We start from the raw sequence: 13,643 nt of genomic DNA, 5'->3' as shown, positions 1-13,643 counted from the left end.
ATTCAACGCTGATTTATGTACAAGTGTATAATGTTTTGTTCAATATTTGATATTAGATATAACTGCTGTTATGTATCATAAAATGTAGCTCTTGATCCATATCTTGGTTTTAGGGTCAGTTCCAAAATTACTATAGGGGTCAGTGGGTCATCAAGATCAGTTTCAACCCTGATATGTAGTACATATGTACCCGTGTACATACTTGAAGTGCTCTTTAGAGCTATTTCTTCCAGGATCAACAGTTGAATTTCTGTGTGATGAAGACAAGAATCTTGTTGGTATTGTTTTTCAAGATGGCATTATGAAATCAACCTTTTCTGATTTCCCAGAAGTTTTACTGGTGGATGCAACATATAAATTAACAGAATTGAGGATGCCCGTGTACTTGATGATGGTGGTTGACGGAAACGGTCAAAGTGAAATTGTGTGTGCCTTTGTTACAGTTTTGGAAACTGAAGAGTCAATGGGCAAAATGATACAAATTTTCAAGTCTCACAATCCAGCTTGGGCCTCCTCAAGAGTTTTAATCTCAGACAAAGATTGCAGTGAGAGAGCTGTTTTTGCAAAAGAGTTTCCTGGTATTTGTTTACAGCTCTGTTTATTTCATGTGTTACGGAGTTTTAGACGAGGGATTACTTGTGACAAAATGGGAATCAGAGCTGGAGAAAGAGATCACCCTTTGGAAATTTTGTTAAAACTTGCATATTCTAGGTCTGAGTCAGACTACAATCAGCACTATGAAGTAAGTAAGAATGTGTGATACATAAGTTGTTACCACTTCATCAGTGTAAATAGCTGATGTGCTTATTGTAGTCATGCATCTATATTAAAACCATACTCACTGTACACATGGCTCAATCATGTATATGTGACCTGCTGAGTGAAAACCCGACTTGCTTGATTTTACAACTTCTTTGTTGTCTAGAGGGAATAAACAATGGGGTGTTAAAGTTGCAGTCTTTTCTGGTCAGTACTATGTACTTTTGGAGTTACAGCACTAGAAAGCAAAAGTTGATTTGCAACATTGCCGTGAATTGAGGTATTCATCAAGGTATGATAAACTTGTGTTTTACAACATAATAGCTTATGTTTTCTTTGTGGTACAAAAATGAAGCAAGGATATTCTCCATGAAAAGGCAAATCTAGTGATGTATTACGCATTTCAGTTTATGATATTTTTCACTGATTTGTGAATGCTTTATTAAATATCATCTGACTACTTATATTGAGTGAGCTACGCAATAGCTTATTAAGAGGTGTGGTTACCATTTCTTGATTTCTACGGCAATTAAGAGAAGACAATAAGTATCTGCTTAATAGTTGGCTGAAAAGGGTTCCAGCTAGATAAAAAGAGATAGTTAACTACACATGTACAATTCACCTATAAGCGAATTTTAAAAAGGGTTAGGCTAACTTATTTCAAAATGGGCCTATCTAAATTTGTAGTATTAAATCTGGGTGGTGCATTTCAAAATGGGTTGACCAATTTTAAATCAGTCAAATTTCGAAGAGGTTCATAACACTATTGTATCATGTATTATGCATGTATTATGCATGTAGGTATGTTATGTGACTTCAAGGTATTGTTATTATAGGATTTATGACTTGCTGATCTCACCACAGTTTTTACTTACTGCAATGATAATTGACATCCCATTCAAGAGGAATGGGTAGAATGTTTTAAGAACACAGCCTTCACCCTGGGTGAGAGGACAAACAACAGATTAGAGAGTATCAATGCTAAAGTGAAGAGTGTTTGTGCAAGGTGTCTGCATGCTTGAATGCATACCTAAACAAGTATAAGGAAAAATTAAGAATTGTAAATTCAATTAGGGATCATAGAAAAAAGTAGGAGGTCACCTACACTTGCAGATAAACTAGTGGACATTTAATCCATAATTCAGTCATGGATACAAGGATAAATGTTCACTAACATATTTGCAGGTGTAGGTAACCTCCCTTGTTCCCTACAGTTTTACTACTGTATGATCCCTAGTCAAATTTAAAACTTTTATATATGTACTTGTTTGTTTACATTTTCGCCAGAGGTAATGTTTATGACTGAAAATGTGCCCCAACTATAAATTATTGTCTCAAAACCATTACACTTTGCTACAAACAAACAACAGTAGAAGTGCCTCTGCAATCAATCCAGTAACCATGGAAAATACGGATGATTCCTGTTTACAATTGTATGGAAGCCATTGCACTACCGCAATCAACACCTTGTTATCACAAATTGATACCTTCGGCTGGTAACATAAAGAAATGGGACACAAAGGAGGACAAAGGTAAGTCCATGATGTGTACATTGTACATACTGTGGTGCATCTGTCAAGCTATAACAACATTGAATAAAATAGCTAGCTATTATCGAGTTGCACTTGTCTGAAGGCATCAGGCAGGCAGGCAGGCAGGCAGGCAGGCAGGCAGGCAGGCAGGCAGGCAGGCAGGCAGGCAGGCAGGCAGGCAGGCAGGCAGGCAGGCAGGCAGGCAGGCAGGCAGGCAGGCAGGCAGGCAGGCAGGCAGGCAGGCAGGCAGGCAGGCAGGCAGGCAGGCAGGCAGTAGAAAATTGCATTAAATAAAAAAATTTAAAAATCTATTGGAAACATTCCGTAGGCACTTTTGGGCTTGGTTATACCTAACCAATACTGCGAAGGCGACAGGATGGTATTGTGAAGGCGACGTGTGGATCACTTACTGTATGAGTAACTACCATGGCTCACCATGTTATAGGGACTTTTCTAGACGGTTTCACTCTGTTGTAATTATTATCCAAGTTAGGGAAAGAATGATACAGTGGAACCTGTGTTACGGTCACCTCTGCATAATGGCCATGGTCGCGAGGTCCCAAATATTTTCCCATACAAATGTATGCATTGTGGTCTGCATTAAGCGGTCACCTGTCTAATGCGTATAACGGCCAACCAATAATTTGCCTATGAATTACTGTATAAATAACTTTCTCCTTCGTATAGCGGTCGCTACTTTTTATGGTGGTTAGTTAAGCCAATTTCCTGGTACCACTGCACCGTTTCAATTAATGCGCAATTATCACACTTCCTGCCTTTCAATGAATACTATACAATCAATCAGGCTTTATTGCTTAAGCATATTCAATAGCTATAACCAACATTCATAGACTCACCTTACCCTTTCTGTACTAAATATTCAGACTGTATTGCAGTTGATGCGAGCCTCTTAATCAAGACTCACGGTAGTGAGTCGCGCGGCCAAGAAACTACAAAGCGCACGCCCAATTAAAAGACGCACGGCCACTACTGTGAGTTATTTACGTGTAGGGCCGGTTTCGCAATATTAGTCCTAGATTACGCAACATCTCTCAATAGATTTGTATTGCGTTACGTGATAAAAAAATCTTTAGGAGTCGTCATCATCATAGTTTTCTTGCGACCTCGCTAAAATAAAAAGTAACCATCGCAAAATAAAAAATAGGCATATTTCACTTTATTTCTCTACCTTATGTTACAACTACTGTCACGTTATACCAGTCAACATAGTCGTGTTTGTATAGTCCATCTAGCACTGACATTATCCAATCCTGGTTTGCCTATACGCGTATTTTCTTCAATCAAACCTCTAATCCCTACAATAACTTTTAAAGGCACGATGTGGACGCAAACTCTAATGCCTGATAAACAAGTTGTGACAACGTGCTGAACCGTAAGTTCCCTAGGGATGGCGTTTTAAGCAGAAATCTTTTAAATTCCATTTAGTGCCACACCCCATGCGAGCGTTTATAAATCGCCAGTTGTCTTATGGTGTGAAGAACAAAATCACTAGCGAAGGTGCTTTAAGCATACTCTTCAATTCTCTATTTACATGTAATTTTTAATAGATTAACCACAAAGGCCGATAAGGTGAATACAAAAGGTAACAAGCCTTTAGGGGTTACCACCTCTATGTAGTGTTTACCATGTAGCTTGTGTTGTGGCTTTCATTAAGTATTATACACACACAAATGGTGCAACAAAATTTTGTAATGGATTGCTCGAATGTGGTTGGTGGTGTTGTGGCTCGAATGTGGTTCGTGGTTTGCCAGTGACCATGTATGAGTTGGGGTTGTTCCACACAACTTACACAATATTCAAATTTCATGATGGCCATGAAAATTTCTTGCCATATGGTAAACATACAACAATGTGTAACAATGTTAATCAACATCACATCAAGACTTGACTACAAATAGTTCCAACAATAGTGATGATTTCTTGTATGTCAGCATGACGATACTGAGACCTGTAAAAGAATAAGCAGGCACTGAAGTTAACCTTAAATTAAACACTCATGCAACTGACCTGGAACATTGGTCGCAACACCAAAAACACTTGTTTCGATATCTGATGACACAATCCAGCAGGCACTGAATTAAAAGAGAATGTACAAAAAATCAATATGCCGGGCTGTATCAATAATAGCATGGATAATCAAAATGAACAAAAATTATATCCCAGGCTAAGTGAATGAATAACATAACTGTTGGGTAAGCATGTCAAACCTGAACATTAGGACATTAGTCAAACAAAAGTACGCTATCACAACTTGGTCATAATACAATGTTTGTACCACTGGACTTCACACTGGTTGCCCAAAAATTGTGCCATTCCAGGACAACAGCATAATTATGAAACAAATAGTTACTACAACACAGAAGGCTTACTGTTGCACTGTCTACACTGATATACCATAATTTAAAAACATAACAGGTAGGCATTAAATACAATACACTTAACATCTGGGTACTAGGAAAAAATCACTAACATCACAACATGTAAACTGACCTAGAAATTAACACCCTTGATGCCACTACAGTGTACACTGGATATTTGTTTGAACCCATCAACACTATACCCGATACATCTGAGTAGACTGACCTGCAAATTCACATCACTAGTATACAGTGATAATTGATAACCACAAAAATAACAATTGCAATAATACAATTCTTTTGTACGTCAACTGACCTGAAATTCAATACCGAGATCTGTAAAAGAATAAGCAGGCACTGAAGTCAACCTTAAATTAAACACACATGCAAACTGACCTGGAACATCGGTCGCAACACCAAAGGCACCTGTTTCGATATCTGACGAAACAATCCAGCAGGCACTGAATTAAAAAGAGAATGTGCAAAAAATCAATATGCCAGGCTGTACCAATAAAGGATGGATAATCAAAATGAACTAAAAAAATATATATCCCATATGCAGGTTAAGTGAGTAACATAACTATTGGGTAAGCATGTAAACCAGAACATTAGGTCATTGGTCAAACAAAAGTACGCTATCACAAACTGGTCACTGATAGTTGATAACTACAAAAACAACAATTGCAATAATACAATTCCTCTGAACGTTAACTGACCTGAATTCATGACACCTGTATCTTTGTTCTTGCATGGTCTCAACTTACATATGTACCATGATCACATTCAACTGCTAGTGGATAAACCAATATGACCAGATGGCCTGCAAAAACCAACAAGCAGGTGTTAAATACAATACACCTAAAGCCTGGAATATGAAAAATATTATATAAGCATTATTCCACACTGATATAGTAATAGATTATAGGACGTTGTGGAACTTGCCTAAACGTGTAAACTTGAACATGAGGACAACTGCATAATCTGGACACTTGGAATTGTCCAATACCTGATGAACAAGTTAGTACTAATGACATTCACTTCAACATTTTATCTCAACTGGGTGAATCTCTTGTAACTGAGTAAAAAGGTGTTTATTTTCCACCTGCAAAAAGTTCTACATTTCGATCTGTGATTGAGTGTACATAAACTGACCACGAAAATCAGTATGCCATAGCCGGGGTATGGAAATGGTTCCTTTCCTTCTGTTGTGACATTACTTACAGCTGACTGGTAAATGATCATCGATGTCCCCGTGGACCCCAACAATGAGTATATCAATAACTTCACAAGTTGGAATGAATTTCCTTTCAACATGTGGTGGAATGAATTTCCTTTCAGCATCTGGTGGACAGGTCCGTAAACCCTATCGCACAAACACGGTGAATCAGTGTGTGGCGATGTGACACGTTACACAAACTTCACTCCTCGTTTCGTTAGCATTCAAGACCGGTATATATCATAGAGTACCTCGATCAGTATTCTTGACTCTTACTTCTTCAAGCGTTGCTCAAGCGATGTAGTTTCTCACGAGGGGCTCGAGTTTCTCATTAAAGTCGAGCCGATTAAAGTACGCCTCACCATCTAGTTACATTCTTAAACCATTCAATTTAAAACCACGTATCTGTCAATCCGGTGGATTCTGGTGGTATACATGGTTCAACAATGCGGTAAGTGTACATATGCTGTCAATAATTGTTTGTGCACTGCTAAACTAAGTTATTTTTGTGTGATAAGCATGCTTGAGGAAGGGTCTGGGGGACGACACTAATGTTTTGACAGCAGTTGATGATGGCCAGGCAAAGAACTGCGAGAAGAACTACTGTGATAGTGTGATAGTAGGGAAAACTTCCCACCCCTATAGCTCTGCCTAGGGGCATTATCTACAGCTACTGTATTATGTTGCCGATATGTACATCCGGGCCAAGAATAAAGGTAAAAGTGGTAGTAAGGCTCAATCCTATTATTCTGCTGAACAGGTAAGGGAGTCTGGGACTCTGGGGGCATGCTCCCTCAGGAAAGTATAAGTACTACAACTTTTTTTGTTTTAATTGCTTCATCAAGTATAAAAATTTCAGTCAAAAGGTGATGATCGAGGCTCTGGTCTTATGCACTGGTTGGAGTGGTTGTATCGATACTGCACTGTGGCAACCTTGAGGGGCTAGTGCTGGCATTATCCTTGGCAATACTATTCCATCTCCCCGAGTCTTGATGATTGAGTCCTCCATTCCTTTCTCTGCTGCTCCAATCCTGAAGTTGTGACCACAGTCAAAAGGTGACGATCGAGGCTCTGGTCTTGCATCCATACTGTACTGCAACACCCTTGAGGGGTTAGTACCGGCATTGTCCATCGCAATACTGTTCCATCTCCCATATACAAGTCTTGATGGTTGAGTCCTCTATTCCTTTCTCTGCTGCTCTAATCCTGAAGTTGTGACCAAAATAATAAAAAATGGTTATAACATGATAAATGATTATGGTGATAACAATTACAAATGTATTTATAGCTGTGTAGCAACTGTAAACTAATTATATAGTCACTTGCAAGTGTCTGAAGCATTTAACATGCACAGATATGAGATATATTCGTCACATGCAGGCAGTAAAGATAGATTTACTCTAATAGAACAGTCATACTACACCGTAAATTCATACTTCCGAATTTACGGTGTTCATTATTATGTATGGATTTTACTGACTCTCCAAGATAATATTCTGCATTAATGTTAATTGCTCATTTCCAAAAAAATTACCTTTTAAACCAAATGTAGAGTCTATCACTGACAAAAATGAGTGATATCCACCCCAAAAACACCTTTGCTGTAAAAAAGGCGCGCCCAAGAAACTACAAGTACCTGGAACCCAATGTAAAAAAACAAAAAGAAAACAGCTCAGCTGAAGTGAAAAGTAACTGGTAACTTAAAGAGCTGATATCTGAAGCGGCCAAGAATACAATTACTAAAGTTTAATCCATGCAAGAACACCTTGGCTATAAAACAGGTGTGTACATGAAAGTAACTGGCAACTGAAATGGCTGATATCTGAAGCGGCCAAGAATGAATGGTCATATACAACTAATTCAAAAATTTAACACTGAACCTTTATAATTCAGCTGTGTTCTATATTCACTCTTGCTGCATCGTAAAGTAATTTCTTTTAACTCTAATTGGCTGGTAATTTGGCCGCCTTTTTTAATAGTCAGTATAATAGAGCAAAAAAAGGCGGCCAAATTACCAGCCAATTAGAGTTAAAAGAAATTACTTTACGATGCAGCAAGAGTGAATATAGAACACAGCTGAATTATAAAGGTTCAGTGTTAAATTTTTGAATTAGTTGTATATGACCATTCATTCTTGGCCGCTTCAGATATCAGCCATTTCAGTTGCCAGTTACTTTCATGTACACACCTGTTTTATAGCCAAGGTGTTCTTGCATGGATTAAACTTTAGTAATTGTATTCTTGGCCGCTTCAGATATCAGCTCTTTAAGTTACCAGTTACTTTTCACTTCAGCTAAGCTGATTTTTGTTTTTGTTTTTTACATTGGGTTCCAGGTACTTGTAGTTTCTTGGGCGCGCCTTTTTTACAGCGAAGGTGTTTTTGGGGTGGATAATAATTACTCATTTATAACGGTCATAGCCACTAAAATGCTGCTGACCACCTTATGCAGGTTTTCTCTATATATAACAGCCACCTGTATATAAAGGCCAGATATATCTGGTCCCAAGGTGACCGTTATAGACAGGTTCCACTGTAACTAAGAAATATTATATAAGTGTACTTGCTTATTACCATGTACTGCATACTGTACTAGTGCAAATCATTGCACGGTAGTATGATTGCAATGATTTCAACATTTCTCATCAATGTATGTACCATGATCACTTATACCTATTCTTATACTGTTTAATTACTCAGTTTGCATGCCTCAACCAGCACATCCTTAATATATACCTCTTGTGTTCTTGCTCATGGATAGATGAATACAAAATTATATATGTATATTTTATGTAATATCCTAATTTAAATTATAAATCATTGTACAGGTACAACACACTCATGCATTTTTTTGAACACTTTTGTGCCCTGCTGTCAACTTCACGGAATGAGAGGGATCACTGCACATTGATGGCTATGGTGAAGAAAAGGATTGATATGAAAGATCCTGTAGAAATTGAATACTCCTCAGTTCTCACACCTTATGCATTAAATTATGTATCCAAGCAGCTTTCATTATGGAGGAAGGTCACCATAGTCTCAGAACATGATCGAGAATGCCATATTACATCATCAGAAGGGATTTTGAAGGTGACAATCAACGGATGCCACTGTGCATTTTGGAACACCACTAACCTCCCTTGTCGTCATATTTTTGTTGTGCGAGAAAGAAAGAAACACCCTTTATTTACTCCCTCACTTCTTGCGGAACGTTGGACAAAGGATTATATGAAAGATGCTTACTGTAAAAAATCAGAATTAACAGTTGAGGCTTCAAGCAGTGTGAGTAGTATATGATTATACAGCTATAAAATTCACTATAATTGTATGTACAGATTTCAAGTATTGGGCATGGACCACAACGGTCATGTTTAACACAGCACCAGAAATACCATAAAAGCCATATTGTTGCTGTGGAGTTAGCTTCTCTTTCTTCCGAGGTTGGCATGACTGAATTCACAAGAAGGTACACTTTGCTACAGACCTTGAGAGATATATGGGCATCTGGAAGGGATGCAATTCTTTGTGCAGGTATATAATCATCCGTATTTGTTAATATTTTTATGACATTTATGCAGCTCAAGCTCAGCACTGCAGTGACCAAAGAGGAACTGTTGCTGTTACTGCAAGTCAATCCCTTGTTGGTTGTGTCAGTGAAGGTCACAGTGCTAATCAGAATGCTAGGAATGAAGGCAGTCAAGCTGTTGAGAATGCTGGTGAGTGTGGACTGACAAACGTTTTCAGCACTTATGCAATGAACTCTTTTGATAAGTACATGTACGACACAATCTAATGCTGTTTGTAGTAATAGTAGTGGATCAAGTACCAGCCATGGTGATAATGAAAGTGATGGTACAAGAAATAGTGAATTAAACACTACAGAATATCACCTACTTGAAAAGAATGATCATCATGATCAAGGTACTTTGTAGTTTAATGATGACTACTTACTCAAATTTTGCATAGGATATCAGCCGCCTGTACCATTGGTAGACACAGTGCAAACTAGAAGCAATGATGTAAATGGTGTGTGCGTGCATGCATGCGTGCGTGAGCCAAGTGGCTAGAGCACCTGCCTGATAGTCAAAACATTCTAGGTTCAGTACCTGGTTATGCAGTTACTGTTGTTTCCTTGAGCAAGAAATTTTAATTACTTAGCTGCTCATGGGGACCTGATGACTTTGCGCTACTCAGGTGCTAAAAGTTGAATCCTATTGGGGCAAGACTAATAAAATACAAGAGGTTGTATCATGTCTCACACTTGAAGGTATTGTTAGCCAACCTTCACCCGACATGTATAGTTGGCATTTGCTTCCTGAGTTAACACCTGGTAGCCATTTGATGTTACAACTCCCAGTGTCCACTAGGTAATCTTTGATGTACGTAGTATGGTAGTTGAAGGGTTTGATGGTAGCCATTTGATGTTACAACTCCCAGTGTCCACTAGGTAATCTTTGATGTACGTAGTATGGTAGTTGAAGGGTTTGATGGTAGCCATTTGATGTTACAACTCCCAGTGTCCACTAGGTAATTTTGATGTACGTAGTATGGTAGTTGAAGGGTTTGATGGTAGCCATTTGATGATACAACTCCCAGTGTCCACTAGGTAATCTTTGATGTATGTAGTATGGTAGTTGAAGGGTTTGATGGTAGCCATTTGATGTTACAACTCCCAGTGTCCACTAGGTAATGTTGATGTACGTATTATGGTAGTTGAAGGGTTTGATGGTAGCCATTTGATGTTACAACTCCCAGTGTCCACTAGGTAATTTTGATGTACGTATTATGGTAGTTGAAGGGTTTGATGGTAGCCATTTGATGTTACAACACCCAGTGTCCACTAGGTAATTTTGATGTACGTATTATGGTAGTTGAAGGGTTTGATGGTAGCTATTTGCTTTGTGCAAGTGTACATATACCGTAAATCAGGAAAATTTCAATGCAGAAAATTTTCATCTATTAAAATTTCGATGTTACATATTTTTGTCACTTTTGACGGAATAGCTAGCTATACGTTAATATTTCTATACACGAATTATCCATATAATAGTTAACAATAATTCGTCGTTTTAATTTTCATCTATACAGCCAGCGATGAAAATTTTTTGACGACACTTTTCCTGTTTTACAGTAATACAGTATGTATGTACATGTGTAGTGTGTGTGTGTTGTGTATAGTATGTGTATTGTGTGTGTGCGTGTGTGAGTGTGTGTGTGTATTGTGTGTGTGAAACAGTGCAATCAGTAAATTACCAGGGGTGGTATTAGAACTGTGGTACAAACTTGCAAAACATTTATCACAATCTGATTGCATCCACAGAGTTACAAAGTATTAGGTTACCTAGTAAAATGTGAAAGAGTGGAAGACCTAAAGGAGCTGACAAGACTGTTATTGGTCTCCCTAGAAAGAAGTCCAGAGGAAGCAGGCCTGTGTCATTCCTATGCAAAGGTGCTAAGCAAAAGGAACTTGGTATGTATGTTAAATAACCTGTGTGGATCTTGGAAGATGTTTTCATTTTTAGTGATGTTAACCTGGTTTGTTGATCTACAAATTGCAAAGGACGCCATAGATGGGAGCCGAATTATAGAAGAGGATGATGTAGAAATGAGACCTGAGATGGTTTCATCATCATGCACTGATGAAAATGTCTGCTTAGATATGTGCAGGAAGTATTGCACCTAGGAAGCATGGGCAGCTATTAACAGTGTAGTATCTATAATTCAAGCCAATCCGACGTGGTATTGTGGAAAATGCACAAGGGAGATAATTGACGATGAACAGAATTCAATTGTTTGTGAAAGCTGCTTAGTATGGTACCAGTGTTGGTCTCAAAAGATCACCGAAGAGGAGAGTATGGATATGCCGCTCATGCTTTGAAGAATATGCTGACCAATAGGTAGCCCAAGATTATTTCACGAAGTAGTCAAACATTAATTACTTTAAGAAATTTCTTCTTTGTGCTGTACTGTTATAGTTCAAATGATCAATTATTGTGTACCATAAAAGGTGCAGCCAGTAAATGACAACTAAAAATAATAATCAGTTTCCTGGTATATAGACAGTATACAGAATGACATGGTGTATGCATACAGTAGATATGTGTGTATACAATGGAACTTGTGGATACTTTACAGAATTGGGATGTAAAACTTTGGAGTCGGATCTGTTGACTCCATTTTTCTTGATGTGGAGAATTTGTTAAAAAAGTTGGTTTCACTATTTCAAATGTTGATCTTTTGACTACAGGGGAACTTGAACAGTACTTGAAATTGTTCCATGTTGGAGAGCTGCAACTTGATGTTATAATATGTAGATGTAATACCCTTCCCAAAATCTCAGATACACCCCTTAAATTGTGAGTGACAATTACACTGTATGTAGATCAGTTCGATCTTGAGACAATCTAGCTAATATGTAAATATTTCCCAGGTTAAAACTGTGTACACACAACACATTAACTTTCACACTTGTAGTACTGAACTGACTATTAAGTTTGATATCCAAGAGCCCAAGTGTCTTAAAATTAAGCCTGTTTTTAAAGTAACACATTAACTTTCACTTGTCCTTAAATTCAATTTCAAGCTTTAAAAGTCCCTATAAAGGCAAGTTGACCTTTAAAATAGCACACTCAACCAGCAAAAGTACCCTCAAATTTAATCTTGAAAGGCTTAAAATTCTCCTTGTTTTGAGAATGGTCTTATAGCAGCGACACTGATACATCAAACTCTATAGTAGTATACTATAATCTAGCTGGCTTCACCTAATGATCACGACTCAGCCTAGCTTGATAATTAGTCTGGCAGCTATTTAACCATGCAAGCTCCCTCTACATTCAGAGGAACATGTTGCTGTAGACCTTCAGTGCTGGTCACTGTAAAGTGTTAATAATAAATAAAATAATAAAAGATTTGTTAACCAGACTTTTCAACTTGCACTGCATGAGTAGTTACTAATGATGATGATCAGTAGCTAATTTGAAGTGGATCACCACACTTCATTGTTCATGAGGAGTACTTAAAACACTGACTTAAAAAATCCAGTGGGCACTTTCTCCCCTGTAGAAAACCAGTCACTTTTCAGTCCTCCGCTTTATTCCGGTACTTTCTTCCACTTCAGTGGATCAAGCTGGCCTCAAGTACGAAGTAGATTTAAGATTAGGTACTGGGCAGTCAGCTGGGCAGTCAGCTGGGCAGTCAGATTTAAGATTAGGTACTGGGCAGTCAGCCGATCGCGAAGTATTGGTGGTCTTTAACTGAAAGTACGCAGCACTATTGGTGCTAAGGCTACTGATACTGCGCCCCGCTTAATATCTATGGTACGTGATGAACTGACGGAGCTGTAGCATTGGCAAACCACCTCCGGCAGCGGGAGCTCTAGACACATCGTTGGTCGGTAAAACAGTACATAATAAGCAATTACAAATGAACTTAAATATGGGCCTTTGCGACCTGCACAGCAATCGATGCCTTCTGTGTTTTCTTGGATCAAATCATCAGATCAATGTTTGGAGCACTTAGGATATTAGCAACCGAGTTAGCTAGCAACAAAAAAAGTAAAGTACTCTAGCGTAGCGCTATCCAATATCACGTGTAGTCTCGCGTAGCCAGACCCTATTTCTCCGCACGGCGCTTATCGATTGGAAATTATAAGCGCCTGCTCCGAAATGCGCTTATAATTTCCAATCGATAAGCGCCGTGCGGAGAAATAGGGTCTGGCTACGCGAGACTATATCACGTGTGCTGCGCGTAATTTGCTTATG

The 13,643-nt window shown here is 38.4% G+C and overlaps 1 protein-coding gene and 1 long non-coding RNA gene across 4 annotated transcripts; one reads left to right on the top strand and one right to left on the bottom strand.

Moving 5' to 3' along the window:
* The first annotated feature begins 1,601 nt into the window (after positions 1 to 1,601).
* Positions 1,602 to 12,038, top strand: LOC136265355 (uncharacterized). 3 transcript variants are annotated; one of them, XM_066060169.1, is made up of 8 exons: positions 1,602 to 1,765; positions 8,712 to 9,165; positions 9,219 to 9,414; positions 9,462 to 9,601; positions 9,657 to 9,804; positions 9,850 to 9,902; positions 11,204 to 11,353; positions 11,406 to 12,038. In XM_066060169.1, exons 2-8 carry the CDS (start codon positions 8,725 to 8,727, stop codon positions 11,406 to 11,408), a joined length of 1,131 nt encoding a protein of 376 aa, XP_065916241.1. In that variant the 5' UTR covers positions 1,602 to 1,765; positions 8,712 to 8,724; the 3' UTR covers positions 11,409 to 12,038. The 3 variants fall into 3 exon arrangements, with proteins under 3 accessions (XP_065916241.1, XP_065916242.1, XP_065916243.1); XM_066060170.1 differs by lacking the exon at positions 11,406 to 12,038 and having other exon boundaries at positions 9,850 to 9,909; positions 11,204 to 11,322; XM_066060171.1 differs by lacking the exons at positions 9,850 to 9,902; positions 11,406 to 12,038 and having other exon boundaries at positions 11,204 to 11,314.
* On the bottom strand, positions 4,074 to 4,922 carry LOC136266326 (uncharacterized). Its single transcript, XR_010706058.1, has 3 exons — positions 4,803 to 4,922; positions 4,320 to 4,384; positions 4,074 to 4,260 (listed from the first exon to the last, which is right to left on the bottom strand). It is a non-coding gene; the product is annotated as an uncharacterized lncRNA (long non-coding RNA).
* Positions 12,039 to 13,643: the final 1,605 nt, after the last annotated feature.

The sequence above is a fragment of the Dysidea avara genome, chromosome 9, assembly GCF_963678975.1.
Source record: "Dysidea avara chromosome 9, odDysAvar1.4, whole genome shotgun sequence".
In the NCBI taxonomy this organism is placed as follows: domain Eukaryota; kingdom Metazoa; phylum Porifera; class Demospongiae; order Dictyoceratida; family Dysideidae; genus Dysidea; species Dysidea avara.
Note: the sequence above shows the minus strand (reverse complement) of the source record. Positions and strands in the feature narration are given on the sequence as shown.

What these genes read in the sequence shown, in the direction of transcription:
- LOC136265355 (XM_066060169.1), top strand. Translation starts at nt 8,725, where the DNA reads ATGCATTTTTTTGAACACTTTTGTGCCCTGCTGTCAACTTCACGGAAT. An exon ending in GGATGCAATTCTTTGTGCAG is followed by an intron (nt 9,415 to 9,461) that starts GTATATAATCAT and finishes ACATTTATGCAG; the next exon opens with CTCAAGCTCAGCACTGCAGT. An exon ending in TGCAAACTAGAAGCAATGAT is followed by an intron (nt 9,903 to 11,203) that starts GTAAATGGTGTG and finishes TTGCATCCACAG; the next exon opens with AGTTACAAAGTATTAGGTTA.